We start from the raw sequence: 14417 nt of genomic DNA, 5'->3' as shown, positions 1-14417 counted from the left end.
CCACACACACACACACACACACACACACACACACTGATCACGCGCTCTGGGAAGTGTGAGGGGGAGAGATACGTAGTCGAAGCGGGGTGTGTCGCTGTGGGTGGAGGTGTACATTTGCGACGGAAGAACACGAAGAAGGCGGGTGCAAGACGGAGCGTGCGTGGGCAGACATTATACGCCTTGCGATATTACAGAGGGCGGTAGTGTGCCATCATTGTTGATACGGAGGCTTCCTAGATAGGAGGGAAGATGGTAGCAACCGGTTCGCTTCGGATGTCTGTGTTGCCTCTCTGGGTGATCGTTACGGCTCTGATGATTACAATGATGAGTTTGCTGCTGTTGGCAATGACGTTGGTACCTGAAACTATCGGGGGAGTAAGGCGTGCTAACTTGTACGTGGTTGGTGCGATAATGGCGGTGGAGGTGGCTTGCGTTGTGTGGACTCTGCAGTCTCTGGTTGTCCCACGGCTGAAGTGGCTTTCGAGGCTTCTTATGGAGGACCCAGTCGTCGTGGCGGGTGATCCATTCTGCATGGCGTATCTTAGGTTACAGCCCATGTTTGGTGCGTCGGAGCTGGTTCACCTGCAACTGGCAGTCGAGCAACTCTACCTCGGCTTAGCGAGTCTGCGGTGTAGCCAAGGTGCTGTGCCGTTTGTGAGAAATGGTGCCAACGCTGCTGCTGCCGCGTCGATGCACCCTGGCCTTTGGGACGACAGGACTAGACTCGTTTCTTTCGCTTCTGCCGCCGACGCTGTCGCTACCGCCGTAGATGACAGGGCCAACTACGAGCTCGTGAATCCAAATCCCAATAGTTTTTCTATGGATGATTACCTTCTTAGTCGACGGTATGAATACAAAAAGAAACGGCTGTCTTTGATGGAGTTGCCACATGAGGTTGGCTTGCGGGCCTCACAAAAACTTCGAGGTCTCTTAAGCAACACCTTGCTCCCTGCTAGCGCGGCTGGGTCCCCAACTATTGAGGCGGATTGCTTCACGGCATGTTCATCGGCTGAGGAGCGGGCGGGTGCGAGCCCGCCTCAGGAGAGTTCCTTAACGCAGTGTTTGAGCGTACATAGTTTACATTCCGAGCCATTACTGGTTGGCGAAGAGGAGGACTTGCGGCAGGGCGATGAAGATGACGCCACCGGCCCTAGCCCCGGCAGCGGCGGCAATCAAGAGTTGCTACCGATACTCTCCGCGGAAGATCGTGCGATCTGCGATCCACTGGATGACAACAGTAACAATTCCTTTGCGGTGCTGGCGAATTCGCTGCGGCTTGATGGGGCCATTATTTTTCAGGTGTTAAAAAACATCCGGATTGGGCGTTCGCTAAGCTCCGTCTCTCTGCCTGTACACATTCTTGAGAGTCGCTCCCTGTTAGAAACGCTTTCCGACATGTTTGTTGCGTGGGACCTCTTAATGCCATTGGCGTGGGGGGAGGTGCGGCAGCCTGTGGACCGCATGCGCGTCATGCTGTGCTGGTTTTTCTCTGCCTATAACTGGAGACCGAAGGGGGTGGCGAAGAAACCATATAACCCCATTCTTGGGGAGGTCTTCCAGTGCAAGTGCCCGGCGCCACCGTCGTTGCTGTCAGTGCCACCTTCACGAGAAGTTCATGCAAAGGCGCAGGAAACGTGTTCACTGGAGCGGACTCTAGGCTGTAGCGACTCCATGTATTTCCTTTCGGAGCAGGTCTGTCATCGACCTCCAGTGAGCGTTTTCTACGCCGAGCTGCCTAATTTAATTGTTGCTGAGGGGGTATACCTCCCTCACAGCAAACTCATTTCGCTGAACTCGGTGGCCAGCATCAGCCATTCCTCTGTGCTTGTGCAATTTCCACGGACGGGGTGGTCCTGTCGCTTCTCACTACCCAACGCGTTCGCCTCTGGCATGGTGTTCGGTACCCCACGGCTTGAGCTTGGTGGTGTCGTTCGACTGGAGGATTGCCATTCGCCAGCCCACGCAACAGTGAATTTCCGTCGAAAGGAGTTTTTTGGTGGAATGTATGATGAGGTGGTGGCGCGGATTAGCACGGCGGACGGCAACGGTATCGCAGAGGAGTACACGGGGTTGTGGCATGGCGTTATTTGCCCCCGTGGTACGCAGCATACTGCTAGCGTTGGTTCAAAGCGGCAACGTCACCACTCACTACTCTCCGTGGACGATGAAAGCCATGCGATGGAGCCGCTGTTTGATGCGGAGGCGTTCCAGCGGCGGCGTGGCATGCCTTGCGGTAGACCCTATGCATATCCATTACGTAACGACAATAACGGCCATCCATATCAAAAACAAAGTAGGGCGGTGTGGAGGGACCTGACCACAGCTATTCGTCTGGGAGACGTGGAGGCGGCAGCAAATGCCAAGAGTCTTGTTGAAGAGGCTCAGCGTGCAGAACGACGTGAATTGGAAGTGGAGCGGCTAGCACATGTGCCAAAGTTTTTTGAGTTTCTTGGGGATGGCGAGCTGTCGCATGGAAATGAAGATGTGTTGGCGAAGCAAGAGAACTGGCGGTTCACAGCACGGGACATGTTGTTCATGTAATACAATACAAGCGAGAACCGCAGGGTAATTCTTTTGTTTCCTTTTTGCTGTGGCACGGCGTGTGTACATATGCATGTGCTTGACATTCACAGGAATTGTGTGTTTCGCCATTGCAGTGATCCACCTCATTTGCTCACTGTTCACTTTGCTGTTGCTGTTACGTAGCCGAGCCCTGATGCGCGTCTTGTGAAATATTTTGTGTTGCTGCGCGTTTTGTTAGGAGTTTGCCAATGTGTGTATGTGAGTATGTACGTGTTTCTTCCGCTCTTGCTTTCTACGTGTATGTGTGTTTTGCGGCCCCTAAAGGCTGCTACCTCGCGAGTTTTTTACGGGAAGGTCCGAATACTATAAAACACCATTTGAATTCATTGGATTATGGTTGTTGGTGGGATGCGCTGGATATATTTCGGCTGGAGAGTGGCGTGAAATGTGTACGGCACGATGGTCCCAACTCTAATCTCCTTTAGTGTTGTCAGCTCCCTACTGGTAGTAATAGGGAAGAGATAATCTCCACCAGGCGAAACATTGACAACCTCCCCTTTTTTTTTTCCGTGTGTGGGCGCTTCTTCTTTCTTGCCTATTACGAGTGTTATTATTATTATTTTTTATTTGGTGGGCGTTGGTAGACACTACTCTCTTTCTCTCTCTCTCTCTCTATTGGTATTCGTGGCGGTGCTTGCCTATGGACATTATTCATTTTTGGAGGGGAGCTGCACGGTAGCTCCATGCTTTTGCATTCTACGGTTCTCTCTCTTTCTGATTTGCATTCTGGCGCAGGGTAACCGGATGAGTAGTGGCGTCACAAGCCAGCGGCGCGGGGAGGACCCCTGGCCGCGGATGGAGAAGGAGGTGGAGGCGATGATGAATGGGCTGCTCGTGCAGATGCAGCGATACCGCGAGGTGGCGCACCCGACCGTCATTGCGGAGGACGAGATGTTTGACTCCATCACAGCTGCCGTGGAGGAGGTGGAAGAGATGCGCGCGGCACTTGACACAGCGATTGAGCACCCGGAGTTGTTTGCTATCACGACGGAAGAGCTGCAGGCGCGTGCTGAGAAGACGCGCGCGTGGGAACGTGACATGAAAAAGGCTCTTGATTTACGGGCACAAATTGTCGCCGTTCGACGACGACGGGCGGTGGCGCAGCAGGAGGATTTCTCTTTGGCAGAGGCCGGCACGCGGGAGCACAATGACTTTTTGCAGCAGGAACACGAGGCGCAGCAGCGGCACATGCTGGCAGACGACGCCACGATTGACCGCCTCGCCGGCGGTGTACATCGTGTGAGGGATACAGCCGTAAACATCAAAGACGAGCTCAACACGCAGGAGTACGTGCTTGATGACATCGACAGTGGCATGACGAGGGCGCAGCTTCGCCTACAGGGTATAATAAGGAAAGTTGGAAAACTGTTAGACTCTGCGAGTGACAGGAAGAAGTTTATCTGTATTGTCGTCCTGGTGGCCATTCTTGTACTGCTTATCATGTTTGTGGTGAAGTAGACAGACATTTTTCCAAAAAAAAAACACACACACACACAAAACAAAAAACAACGTCTTCTGCTCTTGCGTATATGATGAGTTCCCCCCTCCCCCTCGCCTGCGTGGGCTTGCGCATACCACAGGGGGCACCTCGCATAACAGGGCGAAGTTATGTGTTCCGCTATGCAGTGATGCACGCACATGGATACATACACATACCTACACGTCTACTCGTATATATATACTCCTTGCTCTTTTTCATCACACACGAAGTTGGATTAACAAGAATGGCAGCACAGTTGGTGTGGTAGATGTCGTGGACGTTTGGTGACATTGTTGTTGTTTTATTTTTCCCCACCAGAGTGGGTGCCACTTCCTCGTCTGTGCTGACAACCCCCATGTTGTGATCTCCTTCCTTCTCTCACTTGTCGCTCGTGTGTGTGTGTGTGTGTGTGTGTGCTGCGCATTAATATGTTTTTCCCTTCTGTGTGCTGTTGAGGGAAGTAGAAGAGATAGAAAAGAAGAACGAACGAACGCACACAAACAAACCATAATAAAAAATAAAAAGGGGACACCACAACAAATAAAAGGCACCCTCAAGCACACACAGGTCGCTTCTTGTTGAAGACGTTTTTAGAGTTCATTTGAAGGGTTTGCGATGCTGGCTAGGCGAGGCTCAGGGAGGATGTTGAACGGGGCGGTGGTGGCGGGGTACAGCTCTCTCTTCGTCTTGCTTTTCCTGTTGTGCGCCATTGGTGGGGTGGCGGCGCAGCAGGAGCAGCATCCCACCACGCCAGCGTATTATGGCCGCTTGTCGATTCATCCAAACTTTTTTCACCACGCTGACGCCAGGAACCCGCTGTGGCACGTCCAGGGAGGTGAGGTGGTGCTCAGCAACGGTGCCCACTTGATTCGCGTGCCAACTCAGACTGATGGCTCCTTCGTCGTTCATAACATTCCTCACGGTTCCTACCACCTTCATGCGGAGTACGCCAACTTCATTTACCCAACGGTTCGCGTAGACGTCACACAAAAAACGGCGCAAGGCGTAACCCGACTAATTATTCGAACGTACACAAATGACGGCACGATGGTGCCTGTGCAGGGAACAGGGCTTGACGATTCCTCGCCGGCTATTATTCCACATGTCGGTGTACATGAGTACTATGTGCCGCGGGAGCAGTATAGTCTTTGGAACTTTTTAACGAATCCAATGCTCCTCCTGATGGTTTTCTCCATGGTGATGATAGGTGTGATGCAGCTGATGCCAGAGGAGGATCGTAAGGAGTCGGCACGTGAGATGCAGCGGCTGCGCAGGCAGTGGGCTGGAGAGGAGGTGGAGGACAAGAAGACTCCAGCACTAGCCGCTAGTGGAAAGAAGTCCCGGTGAGGGTCTGAGGAGAAGGAAGGGGTGGGATGGGGGGGTGGGGTGGGGTGAGGGGGATGTGAGAGTGCCTTCAACGCACCTCATTCATCTACAGGTCGCGTGGTCTGCGCCCCCCGCCATCGTAACCGCCAATATTTTACACGTAATCAGGAAACAAGTGGAAAGAAGAAAAATTTTAAAAATGAAAGAGAAGGTCGGGGGAGGCACGGAGTAACGAGAGGGAGAGAGAAGCAGGCAATGACACTCATGCATTTATGAGGTGTTTTACAGTTGTTTGCTTCCTATTTGACACACATATACGTATGTGTAGATGCAAGGAAAACAACATAAAAAAAATATGCCCTGCGACTTGCTGTGGGGCTTAAGGGGGTGGTGCTGGCACTCTCTTCGTTTCCCTTGCTGCAGGAGTAGTCTTCTACAGCACAACACAGGAACTGGCGTTCCAGGAAGGATAACCACCAAAAGAAAAAGAGTGGAACTGAAGTCTTTGCAGGGCGGTTTGTCTTCAGCCCCTTGTATGGGGCGCGGCTGCGACGGCTTTGCTGGTGCTGTTTTCCTTTGTAGTCCTGGGCGTAGTTTATGCCTTTGGGAAAGAGGTAAATACCGCTCCTGCAGGTGGGTCGAGTGCTATAGTGGAGGGGGAGGTGGAACTGAAGCCCGGAAACTACGGCCAAGTAATTGACCAATCAAAATACGTCTTGGTGGATTTCTACGCCACGTGGCTCACACATTGCGAGAAATTTGAGGCAGTGTTTTACAGGCTTGTCGCAGTGGTGCAACAGGATGAGGTGCTGAGAGTAAAAGTCATTTGGGGCAAAGTGGATAACAGGCATATCAGAGAATTTGTGTCGGCCTTTGGGATCACTGTCCATCCGTTCCTTTTTTTTTTTTTATCTACTGCAACCGTTTCAGAAGATGGGGGTCTTGTCCAAAGCGGGGCGAATCGCCGAGGCGATTATGGACCACCTAAGGACAGCTACCAATTAGCGTCATGGCGTAGCACTTGGATGAGCGGGCTTTTTTCGTTTGTTTTTTGGACCCGTCTCTGCGTCCGTTTGCAATGCTAAAAAAAAAAACATCGTGTCGACACAGTTGCTTTGGCCTGGCGCGCGCTCACGTCTTATCAATGTTGTCCCCTGTTTGGCGTTCAGCGCGCCTGGTGCGCATCTGTAAAGATATGCGATTGGCGGGTCAGGACCCATTTTTGCTGTGCAACGGTCTACATGCGCTTCTTCATTTTCTCCTAATGGTGAGAGACGCTCGGGCTGTGATGCATGCATATAATGTTCTTCTCCTTTTGCTTTTTCTCTGTGTGCATGCACGGTGATGCATGCATCGTGGAGTTTTCACATCTGCTGGGCGGAATGATGTGATGTGTTGTTGCGGCTTGGAGGCCTGCGCTTACCTCGTCTTTGCCCTTGACACCACTCACCCCTTTAAACACCTAAGGTGAATAGAACCAAAGGGAAGATATATATATATATATATATATATAAACCGGAAGGAAACAACGCACAGGAGGAAGAAACTCGGTTTATTTTATCAGGCTTAGCAGGCAGGAGACGTACACAGTCGGATAAGAAGAAGAAAAGGCTGGCCGCTGCGAGAGGCATATACGCATCTAACATATAAACGAGTGAATAACAAGTCACTTACTTTTTTTTTTTTGCTTGCTTGCTTTGTGATTTTTTTCAGCATGCGCCGTTTACCATCACGTGTGACGTTTCTTTTGGCGGTGCTGTTCGCTCTCGCCGCGTTGGCGTCTGTCGCGCGCGCCGACGACCCCGCGGCCTCGCTGGAGGGTGTCGTGGATCTCACCGCCACAAACTTCGACGAAAAGGTTGGGAAGGACCTCCCAGCCCTTGTGGAGTTCTACGCGCCGTGGTGCGGGCACTGCAAGAACATGGTGCCGGAAATGGGAAAACTCGGCCAGGCGGTGAAGGCGGCGAAGGACAAGGTGTTGGTGGGCAAAGTTGACGCCACGCAGCATCGGGACATTGCCGCCCGCTTCGATGTCAGCGGGTACCCAACGATTCTATTTTTCCCTGCGGGATCGCAGGTGCAGGAGAGCTACAATGACCAGCGTGAGGCCTCGGCGTTTGTGTCGTTCCTCAACAACCGTGTTCAGGGCCTTAATCTTGTTATCCCCCGCGAGCGCGCGTACGCGACGGAGCTCGTAAAGGCAAACTTTGATGCAGTTGCCATGGACACGACAAAGGATGCCCTGGTGATGTTCTACGCGCCGTGGTGCGGGCACTGTAAGAAACTCCACCCCGTCTTTGAACGCCTCGCTATGGTGTACAAGGATGAAGCGGACGTCGTTATTGGAAAATTGAATGCCGACGATGAGGCGAATGCTGCGGTGCGAAACCGCTACAAGATCACAGGGTTTCCAACCCTCATCTTCTTTCCGAAAGGGGATAAAAGTAACCCACTATACCACGAAGACGGCAGAAGTCTTGAAGATTTGGTCACGTACGTCAATGAGCACACCGGGAAGAAACGGCTTTCCTCTGGTGAGCTTGCCAAGGAAGTCGGCGTACACGCAGAGCTCTCACAACTGCTGCGGGAAATGCTGTCAGAAAAAAAGAGCGCTGATGAAAAGCAGCAGTATCTTGAAAAGGTGAAGAAGGCGGCGGCCGACCTCTCTGGTGTGGAACGTGTGCAGTACCCTCGTATCGCGGAGAGGATTCTGCAGGGGGGCGCCGAGTACGTGGAGAAGGAACTGGCCCGCCTTGCGCGTATGAAGCAGCATGATGTGAAGGGTGCAGCGCGCGACATGCTCACAATCCGCGCCAACATTCTGGCCTCCCTTACGGATGCGTAGGCCGAGGCCTGTGCGGCTCCCAAACATCGTTACACGGATCAAAAGAGACATGAAGGAAACGGTTTGAATAAAAAAAAAAACGGGGAAAAAGAAGAAAAAATGTGCCGTTGTCATGGAAATCTCAGCTTTAAAGTGTGTGTGCGTGGGGGGGGGTGGGGTGGGGGGGGAAGGGGTATGCGCAGAAAACGAGGATCAGTACATTTACTGTGTGGTGAAGCCCCCGCGCGCGTACGTGTGGATGTACGCGTAGCGGAGAGCCTTGCGAGGGAGCGGGTTGAGTGAATAGAGGGGCGGGTAAGGAACGCGAGGATTTTTCGCACGGAAACCTATCAACGCATTGCGGTCCTCACCAAACGCGACGCACACATGGGCGCTCCAACTTTGCGGCTGTCTTTCCCTCTTCATTGCTCTCTTTCCTCTCTGTCTGTGTGCGCATTTAATATGCGTGAGCATGCGGCAAGGGTAGAAAGCACGAACGAAGGGAGCAGAGGAAAGTAAGACAATGGCAACGAAAAAAAAAAACAGAAGGGGAATGAAAGAAAACAACAACAAAAAAAAACAGCAGCAATAGCAATGGAAAGACAGAAAGGCGTCGAAATGGAAGGGAAGGGAAACATGATGGGGAACTGAGAAGAGGCGGGGCGGAAATGAAATTCTCTAATTATAATTGTGCGCGAGTTTTCATTTTTTTTTTTGCCCTTCGTTGATATCCGATTGGCTTGCCACTGCGTTCCGAGTGCCTTTTTCTGCGCCTCCTTCCTTCTGCTGTTTGCTGACGTCTTTCCGCTCCTGCTGTGGGCGTGTGTTATTTGCCCCCTTTTTGCGTGTTTGGCGGAGGCGCCGAGGGAAATTTCCCCCACTTGAAGTTGTGTGTGGGTGAGAAGTGTAGCAGGAGTGGGCGAAAGAGCGCGGGTGCGAGAGAAGAAAAATGGGGGGAACGGAAAGAAAGGACAAAGGGAGGGGAGCCCCAAATGAAGTTTTTTTTTTCCCCAGTGTTTTGGGTGAATTGTATCGCCGGCAACTTGCCCACTCCTTCAGTTTTTCTCTAATTTTTCTCTTTGCACCCACACGTGCCTGCGCCTCCTGCAGGTAGTACACTGAGGTGTAAAACTTGTCGTGCATTCCAGAGAGAGAAAGAGAGTGAGGGGTTTAGAATAACTAACGCAACCACAACAACAACAAAAAAAAAAAGGCTGCCAAGGGAGTGAAGAAGTCGCGGCTGTCCGACTCGATTCACATTTGTGTGCAATGAGCATAAAGCGGGATCCTTGCCTGGTGTCCCGGCGCAGTCGCGCCACTGACGCGGCCGACCTCTCACGACTAGCACAGCTTGCCACAGTTACCTCGTGTGCTCCCTCCGCGGCGTTATTTCCGTGGAGAACCGAGTCAGATTTTCTGACACTCATTGAGGGTTCCGTTATTTGCATTACAGCAACCTCCACAATCACGGGAAAAGTGGCAGGATTTGTTTGTCTGGACGACATACCGCACATCACTTCGATTCCTGGAGACGCGTGGGAACACACACTGGAGCGTGGTGAGAACCAAGACGGGGATGAGGCTGGGGCGCACATTGCGCCGTACAACACGCTGTGGTTAAAGGCTTTGCTCGCGCCTCCTTCCAGTGCATTCCGCGTGAATGGAATTGCCCCGGACGACGCCAAGGCCTTTAAACTTGAGAGGGAACTGTTACTGTTTGCCTACAAGGAGGAAGACGTTATTGTGGAACTACTATCCACTGTGCTAACTAATCTGCCACAAACGATGCATGTGCTTGTTGCTTTTCCGTCGGGGTGCGTGTATCCGCCGATTGAAGGATTTGGCACAAAAATTGTGCCCCTTGTGGGATGCCGTTTTGAGGGCTCGTTTCTTCACATTATGGCTTCCAACCTGGTGCCGCGGCTGCAGTTTCGCTTGGGAATCATGGAGGACTACGATGACTTTGTTCCGCACCTGCTGAGTGGCTACGGTCTCATCACGGCACTACCAGAGGAGTTTTACCTGGATGAGGTGCTCAAGGACCAGGACACGTTTCACAAGGTTATCACTGCGGAAGACGCCGTCACTCATCGTATGGTTGGCCTTATGTGCCTAGAGGCATCCATTGAGACGCAACAGATGGTTTCACGGCAATACATGACGGAGGTATTTGGCAAACTTCGCCCTCTTAGCGGCAGGTGGGGTGACTTTAAAAGCAACACCTTTGACACCCCAAATGTGGTGAAAATTAACTTTTTTCAACTTGATCCGAACTACTCCCTGTGTGCCGATCACTTTCTGCCGTTCGTTTTTCAAGAGTTTCCGTACGTGGAATACGTCATGATCATCCTCCCCCACGAGCAGGAGGAACCTCCGTTTTTGCGGCAATTTGAGTATATCCCACTGCGACGGTATCACCCACGGAGCGCGAAGGGAGAGACAATTCCAACGCCAGAGGGGCTTTGGATCACCTGCCGCTACGCCGTAGACCCTGTTGCAGTACTACCGGTGAGTAGGAGCGAGGATGTTGGGAGAATCTCGTCATTTCTTGAAGAGTCATTCAGTGAATTTTCACAGCAGCACGTCGCGGCTTTGTTGGAGGACATCGGCATCTCACATTCAGGGGATTCGTCGTTGCAGGACCGTCGATCGCGAATTTCGGTCTCCTTCATACTTGAGTCTCCGCTGGGTGGAACGGGGGAGCCAGCTGTTGTGGGTGTGGCCTCAGCGCGGCCAATTGCGTTGCACGAGATGTATGCGTTGCGCGCCAATTACGATGTGGATGCCTTTGTTAACTACTATACTGATGGCCCGAGGGACTACACCGCAACGGAGATTCACCTCTCCGCTGAGGAAGGGCGAAGAAAGTTTTTTAGACAAGAGATGCAAGGAATTTTGGTGCGTAGTTTTTTCACGAAACCCGTGTACCGCCGTCACATTCCATTTTTTGTGCGGGAGATGCTGCGTCACATGCACGTCGAAATGGCACTCGTGTTGGAAGATGGCCAAGCTCCGCCGTTTGCACCGCTGCTACGGCAGTTACTGCGCGCACCGCCACGTCGCGTGCAGGAGAAGAAACACATGGCTTTTGGAGAGTTGAAGTCAGAGTCGTTGGGCATGATTGAGGGAGAAGATGTCATGGCGCTTGCGTGTCTGTTTGTCGGCACCCGACGTATACTTGGGGATCGCAAGAAACTCATACACACTCGTATTGTCGTGGTGGGAGCCGGTTCTACGGGGTTGACATGTATCCATCGGTTTCTCTCGGTTCCATATGTGCACTTTACTAATCTTGTTCTTGTCTCCGTCGATGGCTTGCCTGCACACCCCAACCAGCAGTCATACATGTGGTCCGCTGACCACATGGAGCTGCTCGAGCGGGAGCACATGAGTCTTGTGGTTGGAAACCCCATTCGCGTTGTTTACGGCTCCGTTGTGGACGTCGACACAACTCAGAAGTACGTCACTATTGACGACGGCTCCTATGAGCCGTACGATTATGTTATTCTTACCACAGGGCGTCAATACGTTGTGCCGCAGTCCATATGCCATTTGCATCAATCTGTGCAACCCCCGACTTTGCATTCGCAGCGTGGTTTTGTACCAGAAGGCACTTTGGCTCTTGATGGCGAGTCATCTATGGAAAAACTTCGTCAACATTTGCATGACTTGGATCAAAATCCAAATAATATTAGCAATATTGTTGTGTACGGCTCTGGTCTAGACGCTTTTGCGGTGGTGACGTCTATTGCCAAACTTGGCTTCTCCCCACAACAAATTATTTTGGTGAGTCCAGAGACCTCCAACCCTTTTCTGGACAAGGACGCCTTTGACTGCATTGTGAAGATGTACAATTCATTAGGCATAAACACGTTGCGTGGCTACGGTGTGACTCGATTGGAGTACGACGATGATGGTGGAGCTCTAATAACCGTTGTGGTGTCGCCAGTCTCGGTCTCTGAGGAAGGTGACAATGAGGGTTTTACAGCAGGCATTTCAAACTCCGTGGAACTGGACTGCAGCCTCATTGTCTGCTGTGAAGACAAGGATATTAACAGTCATGTACTCTCCACTTTGAATAGACGTTCTATTGTTTTCGACGGACGTGTCATTGTTGAGGCGAACTACCGTACCATAGACAAATGCGTGTACGCAGCTGGTCCCGTGGCGATGTTTACACGTCGCTACGGAACAACTCCAGGCTTCGATGATTTTAACACCCGTGATGTGGGGACAAGCTTGGCGGAGGTTCTTCTCGGGGTCTTTGGCCTTGAGGAGTTTGCTGATCAGAGCCACACTGATGTAGAGGATAAGGAAGAGGAGTTGGTCGCGGCGCACAACCAACTATACACCAGAGTTCTGCGCGAGAACGGGAGCCGTCGGACGGATTTCTTGATGGGCACCGTGCCCGTGTCCATGGATGACGACAGGAAGAGTATCACGTCACTCCAGAAAAAATTACCGTCGTATGCTTCGCCGGTGACGAGTCGCATTCGTCTTCCTGGCAGTTACCTCTTTTTCTACTGTAGATCAGTAGATTTTAATCCGGCGCGGTGCCTGCGTCTCTGCTACTCCAACATTAAGGAAAGCACACCTATTGTGACGGGCATTGTGGAGTTAAATCCAATGCTTGGCCCAACCGACAATGCAGAGGCAACACAGATGCCTGAACAAAGTCTATTCGTGATTTACGTGGACGAGCAGACCCACTTCATTGAGGCGGTGGTGTACTTTGGAAACGGTAGCCCGGAGCTGTACCACTACATGTGCTTGGTTGGGATGCCGCAGTCCCTGCTGAACCTCCTTTACCGCTACGAGGAGGCCCGTGTCGTAAGCAGCGATGCGGCAAGAGGGCGGTCGAATAGCAATGACGAGGGCCATAGTGCGGATGGTGATAGCAACGCTGGTGGTCTGAATCTAATGGAGTACCTCCGTTCCCCTAAGCTTCAGATCCTCTTTTATGATCGATTCACCGTTTTCTATATGGGACTGCGGGAAAAGATGCGGACACATAAGGCGTTGATGGAGGTAAAGTCTCGCGCGCTTGTGTTTGTTAGTAGGCAGTCGCAGCTCACAACGGAAAAGCGGAACGAGCTCCTCAAGGAGTTAACTGCAGAGAGCAGCGCGTTCGCGCGGCAAGTGCAGTATGAGCTTTTAAAGTTTATGCATGAGAACAAAGACTACCTGCCGCAGATTTACTATTTGCCAGACATCCATGCACATGTACAGCAGAATGCGAGGACGCCGTCGCCGTCGCCGTCGCCAGGAAACAGCACGGAAGTGGTGTAGTCTCCCCTCATCATTTACGTGTAGTTTTTTTTCTTTTTTGGTTTATTGTGATGCGTGGGAGACTCCGTGTGCACTTCTCCACCATGACCTTTGGTCTTTATATGTAGAAATGTTGAAGCCGCCCTCTCGTCCATCCCACTCACCTGACGGGACTTTGAAGGCAGCGTCGTCTTCCTCTTCTTTTCTTCTCCTGCTGTTGCCTCCCCTCAGTCCATTAGAGGGATGCAAAAATAAAACAAAACGAAACATTTTTTTTTTTTTTTGCCACGCATCGTCTTTTTTTTTTTTTCTTCCTTTGTTGTGGTTGTTGTTGGGCTTTTATCTTCTGGGTGGCGCACCACATCACATACTGACGCTCTGTTTCAGAAAAAAAGTTAGTTCCACTAAAAGCAAAGCGACCACCGCAACACACGAAAACAAAGAAGTTACTTCTTTTTTTTTTCCACCAAACAACCGCGACAAACTACACTCTGCCAATGTTCCGCGCCACGTTCACTGCCCTGAAGACGCTGCAGCCGCTTGGCTCGCGTGTTTTGGTGAGACGCACACTGGCGGCGAAGCAAACGAAGGCTGGCGTGCTCATCCCCGAGCAGGTGGCCGGCAAGGTGAACGAGGGCACTGTGGTTGCCGTCGCCGCCGCAACGAAGGACTGGACTCCCACAGTGAAGGTGAACGACACGGTGCTGCTTCCCGAGTTTGGTGGCAGCAGTGTGAAGGTGGAGGGTGAGGAGTTCTTCCTCTACAACGAGGACTCCCTGCTCGGTGTGCTGCAGGGATAAGCTGCACTGTGCGTGACTTCTCCACAGAGGCCAAGGAGCTATGCGATGAAAGTTTTATTATTACTATTATTTGTGGTACCTAATTAATGGGTTAATTGCAGCTGGGTGAGGGGTATGCGTGTGCGTGTGTGGTGAC

The 14417-nt window shown here is 51.8% G+C and overlaps 6 protein-coding genes across 6 annotated transcripts, besides 11 other annotated features; all 6 read left to right on the top strand.

The window, feature by feature from the left end:
* Position 1: 1 nt before the first annotated feature.
* Positions 2-34: a microsatellite.
* Positions 35-249: 215 nt separating this feature from the next.
* TraAM80_08072 (putative oxysterol-binding protein) lies at positions 250-2541 on the top strand (the record flags this gene model as incomplete). Its single annotated transcript, XM_029384833.1, has 1 exon — positions 250-2541. The coding sequence occupies one exon, from the start codon at positions 250-252 to the stop codon at positions 2539-2541; it is 2292 nt and encodes a 763-aa protein (XP_029235341.1).
* A 578-nt stretch (positions 2542-3119) lies between these two features.
* Positions 3120-3151: a microsatellite.
* A 22-nt stretch (positions 3152-3173) lies between these two features.
* Positions 3174-3197: a microsatellite.
* A 130-nt stretch (positions 3198-3327) lies between these two features.
* TraAM80_08071 (putative Qc-SNARE protein) lies at positions 3328-4041 on the top strand (the record flags this gene model as incomplete). Its single annotated transcript, XM_029384832.1, has 1 exon — positions 3328-4041. One exon carries the CDS (start codon positions 3328-3330, stop codon positions 4039-4041), a length of 714 nt encoding a protein of 237 aa, XP_029235340.1.
* A 13-nt stretch (positions 4042-4054) lies between these two features.
* Positions 4055-4092: a microsatellite.
* A 362-nt stretch (positions 4093-4454) lies between these two features.
* Positions 4455-4479: a microsatellite.
* A 226-nt stretch (positions 4480-4705) lies between these two features.
* On the top strand, positions 4706-5410 carry TraAM80_08070 (C15orf24 protein; the record flags this gene model as incomplete). The annotated part of the gene is made up of 1 exon (XM_029384831.1): positions 4706-5410. One exon carries the CDS (start codon positions 4706-4708, stop codon positions 5408-5410), a length of 705 nt encoding a protein of 234 aa, XP_029235339.1.
* An 18-nt stretch (positions 5411-5428) lies between these two features.
* Positions 5429-5466: a microsatellite.
* A 1411-nt stretch (positions 5467-6877) lies between these two features.
* Positions 6878-6902: a microsatellite.
* A 201-nt stretch (positions 6903-7103) lies between these two features.
* TraAM80_08069 (protein disulfide isomerase) lies at positions 7104-8234 on the top strand (the record flags this gene model as incomplete). Its single annotated transcript, XM_029384830.1, has 1 exon — positions 7104-8234. The coding sequence occupies one exon, from the start codon at positions 7104-7106 to the stop codon at positions 8232-8234; it is 1131 nt and encodes a 376-aa protein (XP_029235338.1).
* A 144-nt stretch (positions 8235-8378) lies between these two features.
* Positions 8379-8407: a microsatellite.
* A 338-nt stretch (positions 8408-8745) lies between these two features.
* Positions 8746-8793: a microsatellite.
* A 605-nt stretch (positions 8794-9398) lies between these two features.
* Positions 9399-9425: a microsatellite.
* Positions 9426-9482: 57 nt separating this feature from the next.
* Positions 9483-13502, top strand: TraAM80_08068 (uncharacterized protein; the record flags this gene model as incomplete). The annotated part of the gene is made up of 1 exon (XM_029384829.1): positions 9483-13502. The coding sequence occupies one exon, from the start codon at positions 9483-9485 to the stop codon at positions 13500-13502; it is 4020 nt and encodes a 1339-aa protein (XP_029235337.1).
* Positions 13503-13668: 166 nt separating this feature from the next.
* Positions 13669-13697: a sequence feature (GA-rich).
* A 281-nt stretch (positions 13698-13978) lies between these two features.
* On the top strand, positions 13979-14281 carry TraAM80_08067 (10 kDa heat shock protein; the record flags this gene model as incomplete). Its single annotated transcript, XM_029384828.1, has 1 exon — positions 13979-14281. The coding sequence occupies one exon, from the start codon at positions 13979-13981 to the stop codon at positions 14279-14281; it is 303 nt and encodes a 100-aa protein (XP_029235336.1).
* Positions 14282-14417: the final 136 nt, after the last annotated feature.

The sequence above is a fragment of the Trypanosoma rangeli genome, assembly GCF_003719475.1.
Source record: "Trypanosoma rangeli strain AM80 chromosome Unknown Tra_15.4_contig_00371, whole genome shotgun sequence".
Classification (NCBI taxonomy): domain Eukaryota; phylum Euglenozoa; class Kinetoplastea; order Trypanosomatida; family Trypanosomatidae; genus Trypanosoma; species Trypanosoma rangeli.
Note: the sequence above shows the minus strand (reverse complement) of the source record. Positions and strands in the feature narration are given on the sequence as shown.